Source organism: Zophobas morio, unplaced genomic scaffold (genome assembly GCF_036711695.1).
Source record: "Zophobas morio isolate AGI-343-1 ecotype UQ-CSIRO unplaced genomic scaffold, CSIRO_AGI_Zmor_V1 ptg000018l, whole genome shotgun sequence".
Lineage (NCBI taxonomy): Eukaryota > Metazoa > Arthropoda > Insecta > Coleoptera > Tenebrionidae > Zophobas > Zophobas morio.
This window is the reverse complement of record NW_026972123.1, coordinates 2,399,009-2,409,785: the sequence shown is the minus strand read 5'-3', so window position 1 is coordinate 2,409,785 and position 10,777 is coordinate 2,399,009. Positions and strand designations below refer to the sequence as shown.

General features: G+C 28.9%; 1 protein-coding gene across 1 annotated transcript in view; it reads right to left on the bottom strand.

The window, feature by feature from the left end:
* Positions 1-1,071: 1,071 nt before the first annotated feature.
* The window catches only part of LOC135130944 (sterol O-acyltransferase 1-like), a 38,150-nt gene continuing 28,444 nt past the window's right edge, over positions 1,072-10,777 (bottom strand). Inside the window, exons 3-4 of the mRNA XM_064058418.1 lie at positions 1,968-2,104; positions 1,072-1,922 (exon numbers count right to left, since the gene is read on the bottom strand). Coding sequence (XP_063914488.1) covers positions 1,089-1,922; positions 1,968-2,104 — 971 coding nt within the window. The 3' untranslated portion in view covers positions 1,072-1,088. The remainder of the gene's footprint in view (positions 1,923-1,967; positions 2,105-10,777) is intronic.

The window sequence follows — 10,777 nt, the reverse complement described above, 5'->3', positions numbered from 1 at the left end:
AAAGTGAAAAATTGGAAAAGGAAAAAATTAAACATTGAGAAACTCAAAAATCGAAAAACTAATATTGAAAAATTGCCAAATTGAAAAACCGACGCAAACCGAAAAATAAAAAAAAAGAAATGTGTATTATGAAATAGAAATATTGAAAATTAAAGAAATTGGAAAATCGGAAGACTGGAAATCCAAAAACTGCAAAGTGAAAAATTTAAAAATTGAAAAATGGACAAACTGAAAATTCAAAGCCTGAAAATTTGAAAAATTGAACAAATGAAAAAGTGTAATGACATATTCTCTAAAGCATATCAATAGTAAATATGAGTATAAAATTGGCGGCTTCATCTTGAAACGTGTTTCCACTGTGAGAGATTTAGGCATTATATTTGATCAAAAATTATCCTTCATTGATCATTATGATGAGATATTTTCCTCATCAATTAATTCAATTAGGGCGTTAGGGTTTATCATTCGCAATTGCAAAACCTTTCAACTTAATAGTACTCTCCTTAGTTTATATACTTCGTTTGTTAGATCAAAACTAGAGTATGGCTGTGTTATTTGGTCCCCAGGCTATGATGTTCATTGTCTCAAATTAGAAAAGTTACAAAGAAAATTTTTAAAATTCCTTCATTTCAAATCATTACCCTTGTAGAGGTTTTCCCCAAAATGAGCTTTTGGTACTCTTTTCCATTCAAAGCTTGGAAAAGAGGATAGAAAATTTGTCTCTCTGTTTTCTTTTTAAATTGGTTAATGGTGTTGTAAATTCTAATGCTTTACAGGTAAAATACTAAACATGCTGATCCAAAGCAGCACAACCACACCATGGCTTTATCGATTAAAAATGAGCGCAGCCCAACGTTACCCTAAAACTCACGTAATTCTTCATTGTTATTTTGACTCATTTTTTACAGTCGTGATCAAGGTGTCGGTGAGCAGCGAATTCCTAGTGATGAACTTATCGTTAACAAATTTTTGTGTATCTGTAGTCAAAAATTTGTGGAACTGAATAGAAACAAAAATCAAAATTAACAAGGGCAATTATTTATTAAGTACTTTTAGTTCTTTTCGTTCACTTTCACAGTCTAAACTATCTACCATTTTAATACACAATCGCATGTTATAAATCTAGGAACAACTAAGTCTAAAAGTGTTGGGTCTGTTAAAGGGCTTTGCGAGCGAGCATACCACTCGAGAGCATAGAATGCAAACCCGGCAGTGAACAGTAAAACTGCTAAAAACCAGCAAAGAACATAAAATAACACAGTTTTAGGAAATTCGTAGAACGACGAAGGAAACACCACAGTCATAAAAACAAAAAACATCAACGGAAGAAAGCCACCAACACAACAATACATAATCCATTCGTGTACAGCAAAAGACACCAAAAACACAGTCAATTTTGCCAGAAAGCCATCGTCACAAATGTGTTCCTTGAAATCGCAATAAACGTAATAATACAGCCAATCTTGTACGATTTTGTTCCATTTCGTCAACCAACTGTTAAAATCACAATCGTTCCACCAATCTAAATAAAATAACCGGTCTCCGAACTGGAGAATCTCGGCAAACAAATTTTGTACCGAGTGGAAAGTCAGAAAGAACATAGTCATCACACCCATTGCTGTAAATATCATACCGCCTGCGATCTCGAACAGTATCTCGGATACAGTATACTTTTGTGCCCATCTTTCCGGAGGTGGAAAACAGTTCACGGCCCAGAAAGTCAGTGTGAAAAAACTGGCAATGCATTCGAGAAGACACTGAATGACAAACTTCCAGTTGATGGTGTTCGTTCGAGGGTAGGCATCTCTGTAGATGAGGGTAGGAGCGAAAAGGAAATATAGATATTTAGAAAAAGACAAACCAAAGGGTCCTTCCGAGGTCCTGGTTCGCACGAACGCATGTACTTTCATTAAAAGCCTTACCTAAAAACTGATATTTTAGAGCAGCTTTTTTAAATTTGCACTTACGTGTTCAAGAGTAATAAAAACTATACAAGGCATATTGAAGTCAAAATAAAATACTGCATCAGTGAGTAACTTGCAAGTGTAAAAATAATACACAACCAGACATGTTAATCCAAACCAGTCCAAAATCGTGGCGGTTTCTTGAAGCAACGTGTTAGTTTAAAATATGACCACAGCTTAACTCACCAACCTTTGACAAACTCTCTAAGATTTAACCATATTTTAAAGAAAAGAAATGAGACACAAGCTGATCCAAAAGAACACAACCAAACGAAGATAGCTTTATCTAGATGGACGAAGCCTGTTCTTATTACATCCAATCCGAAAGTTACTCTAACACAAATTAAATTTATTTTCACTGTCGTTTTTATTTATTATTATTACCTTCCTATTGTGAAGTATTCTTTTCCTAGCGTTTTGAAAAATAAACACGTAAAGGAGACGATAATCACATTGTAGATACTACAAGGTCGAGAACTGGCGAAGATGTCGGTCAGTAGAGAATTTCGAATAGTAAATTTTTTTCCCATTGTGCTTTAAAATTTTAAAGTAAGCTGAAAATTCAGTCAGTTTGTTGGAACTGCTTCCAGCTGAATAACTCGTAAGCTCTTTTTGGTTTATTTTGAAGGTTTTCTTTTTTTAGCGAAAATATTTAAAAACAATAAAGTATGTAAAGTGTTACTGGTTATCTATATTGTGTTTTTATTTCCATGAATTATCATGTTACTACCTGCAATCGTTGTGTTTACTTGTGGGAGAGAACCATGACACCGATATACTTAGGTGTATGTACAAGCAGTGTAGAGTTTCGGTCTGTCTGCCTGTCTGTCCGTCCGTCTGTCTGTCTGTCTGTGTCGATTTTTATTAGACAGATAATCTCTGAAACTACCGCACCGATTGTTGTCAATTTTTGTACGTATATTAGGACTACCTGAAGATGATAGATGGACAGCCTTGGCTAGATCGCCTTTCTTCAATAAAGACCTTATTATTATTATTATTATGTTAAAATAAACCGAAATTTGGCTAATTATTCCCACCACCAATTGAATGACGCCATCTCCAAAGTTTACAATAGTAAATTTATAAAATAAGATTTGCGTTTATTCAATTTTTCAAATTTTCCAATTTTGATTTGCCAGTTTTAATCTGAAAAACTGAAAAAAACGAAAAATTGCAACATTGAAAAAATTATCCAAAAATTAAAACATAGAAAAACTATAAATCGAGAAACAACGAATGAATGAAAAGTTTTAAAATCCAATAGTTGAGAACTTGAAAAATTCTACAATCAATTTCAAAAAGTGAAAAATTTTAAAAATCTTTATTATTAGATAATTTAAACGAAAACTAGAAAAATTGCAAACCAAAAATTGAAAAATCCAAAAATGGAAAAATGTCATATTGGAAAATCAAAGAAACGATAAATTGAAAAAACAAAATTAGAAAATCGGAACATTGAAAACTCGAAACGAAATAAACAAAATCAAAAACCGAAACGTAAAATTGAAGAATCGAAAAATTGGAAAATCGGAATAGTGAAAATAGTTAAATGGCAAGTCGAAGATCTGAAGAAACAAAAATTTAAAGATTGAAAAACTAAAAATCGAAAAAATGAATGAATAGAAAAATTGGAAAGAAGAAAAACTGCGAAAGCGAATATTTGGAAAATCAAAAAAGTCGAAAAATGGATATATTAAATGTCGAGAAATTGAAAAATTAAAAACTGAAAAATAGAAACATTCTAGAATCGTAAAATTGAAAAAGTTCAAAATTTTAAAAAGCGTCATATTTAAAAAGCAGACGAAAAACTCGATAATAAAAAAAAAGAATTATTAGATGACAAAATTGAAAAACCGAAAAATTACAAATTAAAAAACTGAAACATCCAGAAGTCGGAAATTCGACAAATTTAAAAATGAGAACTGGAAGAAATACATTTTTTGTAAAATTGAAAAAGAGGAAAAAACAATGAGAATCGAAAAACTAAAAATCGAGAAACAACGAATGAATTAAAAAGTTTTAAAATCCAATAGTTGAGAAATGGAAAAATTCTACAATCAATTTCAAAGAGTGAAAAATTTTAAAAATCTTTGTTATTAGATAATTTAAACGAAAATTAGAAAAATTGCAAACCAAAAATTGAAAAATCCAAAAATGGAAAAATGTCATATTGGAAAATCAAAGAAACGATAAATTGAAAAAACAAAATTAGAAAATCGGAACATTGAAAGCTCGAAACGAAATAAACAAAATCAAAAATCGAAACGTAAAATTGAAGATTCGAAAAATTTAAAATAAAAAAATTGGAAAACCGAAAAATTGGAAAATCGGAATAGTGAAGATAGTTAAATGGCAAATCGAAGATCTGAAGAAACAAAAATTTAAAGATTGAAAAACTAAAAATCGAAAAAATGAATGAATCGAAAAATTGGAAAGAAGAAAAACTGCGAAAGCGAAAATTTGGAAAATCAAAAAAGTCGAAAAATGGATATACCTATTAAATGTCGAGAAATTGAAAAATTAACAACTGAAAAATAGAAACATTCTAGAATCGTAAAATTGAAAAAGTTAAAAATTTTAAAAAGCGTCATATTTAAAAAGCAGACGAAAAACTCGATAATAAAAAAAAAGAATTATTAGATGACAAAATTGAAAAACCGAAAAATTACAAATTAAAAAACTGAAACATCCAGAAGTCGGAAATTCGACAAATTAGAAATGAGAACTGGAAGAAATACATTTTTTGTAAAATTGAAAAAGAGGAAAAAACAATGAGAATTGAAAAACAAAAAATCGAGAAATAACGAATGAATTAAAAAGTTTTAAAATCCAATAGTTGAGAACTGGAAAAATTCTACAATCAATTTCAAAAAGTGAAAAATTTTAAAAATCTTTATTATTAGATAATTTAAACGAAAACTAGAAAAATTGCAAACCAAAAATTGAAAAATCCAAAAATGGAAAAATGTCATATTGGAAAATCAAAGAAACGATAAATTGAAAAAACAAAATTAGAAAATCGGAACATTGAAAGCTCGAAACGAAATAAACAAAATCAAAAATCGAAACGTAAAATTGAAGAATCGAAAAATTTTAAATAAAAAAATTGGAAAATCGGAATAGTGAAAATAGTTAAATGGCAAATCGAAGATTTGAAGAAACAAAAATTTAAAGATTGAAAAACTAAAAATCTAAAAAATTAATGAATCGAAAAATTGGAAAGAAGAAAAACTGCGAAAGCGAAAATTTGGAAAATCAAAAAAGTCGAAAAATGGATATATTAAATGTCGAGAAATTGAAAAATTAAAAACTGACAAATAGAAACATTCTAGAATCGTAAAATTGAAAAAGTTGAAAATTTTAAAAAGCGTCATATTTTAAAAGCAGACGAAAAACTCGATAATAAAAAAAAAAGAATTATTAGATGACAAAATTGAAAAACCGAAAAATTACAAATTAAAAAACTGAAACATCCAGAAGTCGGAAATTCGACAAATTTAAAAATGAGAACTGGAAGAAATACATTTTTTGTAAAATTGAAAAAAGGGAAAAAATAATGAGAATTGAAATTAAAAAAATTGAAAATTATAAAATCGAAAAATTGTAAAAATAGAGAAAATAAAAAACTGAAACTTAAAATTGCAAATCGAAAATGTAATGAAATGAAAATCTGAAGAATCAAAAACTGAAAAAACGAAAAATGCAAAATCGTCTAAAATCGTAAAATTGAAAAAATTAAAAATTTTAAAAACTATTATTATTACATATTCAAAATGAAACTTAGAAAACTGCAAATCAAAAATTAAAGAAACGAAAAATTGAAAAATGGAGGAACTGAAAAACCTAAACTTTAAAAAATTAAAAATTATTAAAAATCTAAACGTTGAATTATAAAAAAATTGAAAATTCGAAAACTTTCAAATCAAAAAATTGAAACTTTCAAGAATTGAAAAATCTCATATTTAAAAAAGAAAAATAATAAAATAAGAACATTGAGAAGCCGGAGAATTAAAAAAATAAAGAAAAAAAAACAAAACAATCGAAAAATTTAAAAATTAAGAATACAAAACTCATGAAATCGCAAATCAAAAAATTGCATTGTCCAAAATAAACGTCCAAAAGTTGGAAAATCGAAAAATTAAGAAATTTAAAAGTGAAAAATTGAAAAATGGCAAATCGAAAAACTGAAGAAACGAAAAATTGAAATGGAAAAACAAAAAATTATAAAAAAATTGAGGAAATAAAAAATCGAAAGGAAAAATTTCGGTTTATAAATAAAAAAAATTGAAAAATTGAAGAATCGAAAAATTGAAAAATTTGGGAAATTATTATTACTAGATATTAATAACGAAAACTAAAAAAAATTGAAAATCAAATGCTGAAAAAACCAAAAATGGAAAAATTTCACATTGAGTACAACGATTATTAAATCAGAAAATTGAAAAACCAAAAAATTGAAGAATCGAGAATTTGAAAAATTTGTAAAATTTTTATTATTAGGTATTAAAAACGACAACTCAAAAAAAAGCAGATCAAATACTGGACAATCCAAAAATGGATAAATTTCACATTGAGAGAAGGATTATTAGACAAAATTGAAAAATAAAAAATTGAAAACTCGTAAAATTGCAAATCAAAAAAATGAAACATCCAGAAATTGAAAAATTGAAAAATTTAAAAATGAAAACTGGAAGAAATAAATACATTTTTTGTAAAATTGAAAAAATCAAAAAATTTCAAAATTATAAAACCGCAACATTGAAAAATCGAAAAATTTGTAAAAATAGAGAAAATAATGACGGAAACGTAAAATTGCAATCGAAAATTTAAAGAAATGAAAAATTGAAGAATCGAAAAACTGAAAACTTAAAAAATTTGTAAAATTATTATTTTTAGATGCTAAAAACGAAAACTAAAGAAAATGCAAATCCAATGCTGAAAAAAACAAAAATGGATAAAATTTGACATTGAAAAAATAAGGAATATTAAATCAGAAAATTGAAAAACCAAAAAATTGGAAAATCGGAAAACTTAAAAATGAGAACTGGAAGAAATAAATTTTTTGTGAAATCGAAAAAACAAAAAAAATAAAAACTGGAATTAGAAAACCATTGAAAAATCGAAAAATTGAAAAAATAGAGAAAATAAAAACCAAAACAAAATTTGCAGACCGAAAATTTGAAGAAATAAGAAATTGAAGAACCGAAAAATTAATTGTTACATACGTGTGGCGACATACGTCCGTTATAATCAATGAGAGTCAATTCCAAGTGATTTTGTTACCAATGTTTTACGTTATTTCTTTATGACACTATATTGTTAAGTTTTTAAGGAATTTAGTTAGCAGAAACTGAAAAATACCGACCTGTGCTGTTCATGTTATATTATTTATTTGGTCGTTATAACAATTGTACGTTACAGAATAAATTTTTTAAGTACCATGCACGTTGTATGTTCTTGATTGTCCTTTCTGTGTTAATTATTGTGGTCGTAATAAAATCTTTACACATATTTTAGTTGGAATAAAAAGTTAAAATTTAAAAAATTGGAAAATTGAAAAATCGAAAAATAAAAAATTCGGAAAAAAGAAAAATTAAAATATACAAGAACTGAAAACTCGAAAAATTCAGAAATCGAAATATATATAAAACAGTCAAAAATTGAAAAATAAAGTTTGAAAAACGAAAAACTGAAAACCCAAAAATCGAAGAATTGAAGAACTGAAGAATCGAAACTGCGAATTCGAGAAGCGGGAAAATAAAAAAAAAATACAAATACTGAAGAGTGGTCTTGAATAGCAAACACATATCCTTCTGTTTCGGCATACAAACTTGATTTTTTAACCAAATCAATGACATCTTCTTGTTGATATGAGTTTCTTCTAAGTCTTTGTAGAATTTTCCAGGTAGTTGTTTTTGTTTTAACCCACTCATTATTTTGTCTATTGTGTGGGGGGTGTGGATTTCTTCGGTGATCGACAGATTTAGGGAGTGTGGTTCAAATCTGCCCTTGTGATGGTGCGAAACATTTCATTTCTTTCTCCTCGTTTCAAGAAATACTTCTTCAGATCTAAGATTTGTCTCTGATATAAGTTTTCTAGGTTCTGGAAACCCCTTCCTCCATTCTGTCTTGGTAATGAGAATCTTTCAACCGACGATTTTGGACGATTCCTTCTATACTGTGTGAAGATTTTCCTTGTTGCGATGTTTAAATTTTCAAGATCAGTTTTGGACCATTTAATGACTCCAAAAGAATATGTTAGCAGTGGAACGCATAATGTATTTACTGCTTTCATTAATTTTTTTCCATTTAACTGTGTCTTCGATATTAATTTTAATCTCGCTAGGTATTGATCTTTCAACTGTGTTTTCGTTTTGGTATGATTGATGTGGAAGGATTGACAGAAACTCAGATATTTGTATGTATCGTTTCGTTCTTGGGCTTCGATTATTTCGTTATTCTGGGTTATATGTGGTATTTGGTGTTGGACGCCTTTTTTGATTGCTTGGGTCTTACATTTCTCAATACCAAAAGACATACCAATATCACCGGAAAATTGTTCAGTCAGATTTAATAGGTTTGTTAACTAATTTTGTGTAGTTGCATATATTTTTATGTCATCCATATACAGCAAGTGACTTATTCTGTTTTCTCTTTGTTTGTTAATTCTTATATTGAACCCATAATTGCAGCTGTTCAGGATATCGGAGAGGGGATTTATTGCTAAGCAGAACCATAACGGGCTAAGAGAATCGCCTTGAAAAATTCCTCTTCGGATCATTATTGGATCTGACTGAACTGTTTGTTCATTTAAGGTTATTTGGAGGGAGGTCTTCCAAAATTCCATGGAACATTTGAGAAAAGTGCAGATTTTAGTATCAATTTTGTATAATTCCAGAATTTTGCATAGCCAGGAATGAGGGACAGAATCGTAAGCTTTCTTATAATCAATAAAAGCAGTATATATGTTTCGGTTTTCTTTTCTAGCTTGTTCACAGATGATGGAATCTATGATTAATTGCTCTTTGCAACCAAAGGATCCTTTAATACGTCCTTTCTGTTCTTCATTAATGATGTTAGAGTTAAAACAGTGTTGATAGATTTTTTGTGTAATGCATGAGGTTAATATTTTATAGATTGTCGGTAAACATGTGATAAGTCTGTATTTTGATGGATTTTTTGTGTCGTTATCTTTAGATTTTAAGTATGTTACACCATGACATAAGAATATTGGAAAGGAGGATGGGTCAAGAAGGAACTGATTTAAGTGATGTAGTAAATGAATATGTACACAATTTAATTTTTGTATCCAAAAATTATGGATTTTGTCTGGTCCTGGTGATTTCCAGTTGTGTGTCTTATTGATGGTATTTATTAATTCGGCAAGTGTTATCTGATGATCATTCATTGGTGTAACTGTGGATAGTTTATGGGATATATGAGGAATCCATTTGGCAGATTGGTTAAATTCAAATTCTAATAATTATTGTTATTATTATTTTGTTATTATTAATATTGTTGACCACCCCTACAGATACACCAATTATTAGGGTGGTATATTAGGGCTAAATTAGATTGTTGGACATGCATAATAAAATAGTTAAAAATTAGTAGACTATTATAGATGTGCACTTTTGATCTGGCGTAAACTACAATTGAAAATATCAAATTTATTCCGATAATAATTATTATAAATTCTGCACATAGTTGTAATGGACGAGAACACATGTACATTTGTTCTAGAAATTTCAGTATAAAAACATAAAGGGTTTCTAATGTTTGACCGGGGAACTAGAAGGCACAATTTTTCAACTAAAGCATTTGAATTTACAACACCATTCACCAATTTAAAAAGAAAACAGAGAGACAAAGTTTCTCTCCTCTTTTCCAAGCTTTGAATGGAAAAGAATACCAAAAGCTCATTTTGAGGAAAACCTCTACAAGGGTAATGATTTGAGATGAAGGAATTTTAAAAATTTCCTTTATAACTTTTCTAATTTGAGACAATGAACATCATAGCCTGGGGACCAAATAACACAGCCATACTCTAGTTTTGATCTAACAAACGAGGTATATAAACTTAGGAGAGTACTATTAAGTTGAAAGCTTTTGCAATTACGAATGATAAACCCTAACGCCCTAATTGATGACGAAAATATCTCATCATTATGATCAATGAAGGATAATTTTTGATCAAATATAATGCCTAAATCTCTCACAGTGGAAACACGTTTCAAAATGAAGCCGCCAATTTTATACTCATATATACTATTGATATGCTTTAAAGAATATGTCAATACACTACATTTAGGAAGATTCAGCGACAACCCTTTTACATTGCACGCTTGTTATAATTTATAAAGATCAGCTTGAAGGAGAAGGTGGTCAGAAAATGTTGTTATTTTTCTAAAGATTTTTAGGTCGTCAGCATATAGAAGACACTCAGAGCTAAAGCCGATACTAATGTCATTAATAAACAAAATAAAGAACAGGGGTTCAAGAATGGACCCTTGCGGTACACCAGAAGTAACATGTACCTCAGTTGCCTGAAAACCGCCAATGGTAACAACCTGCGTCTTGCCAATTAAATAAGAACTAAAAAGTTTAATTAGGAAATCTGACATACCAAAACTATCCAACTTGGCAATCAATTTAGAGTGGTCTAATCTGTCAAATGCTTTAGAGAAATCAGTGTATATACAATCCACCGAACATTTAGTATCAAAAGACTCGGAAACAAATTGAGTAAAGGTACAAAGATTTGTTTCTACAGATCTGCCATTGAGAAAACCATGCTGTAAATCAGATAA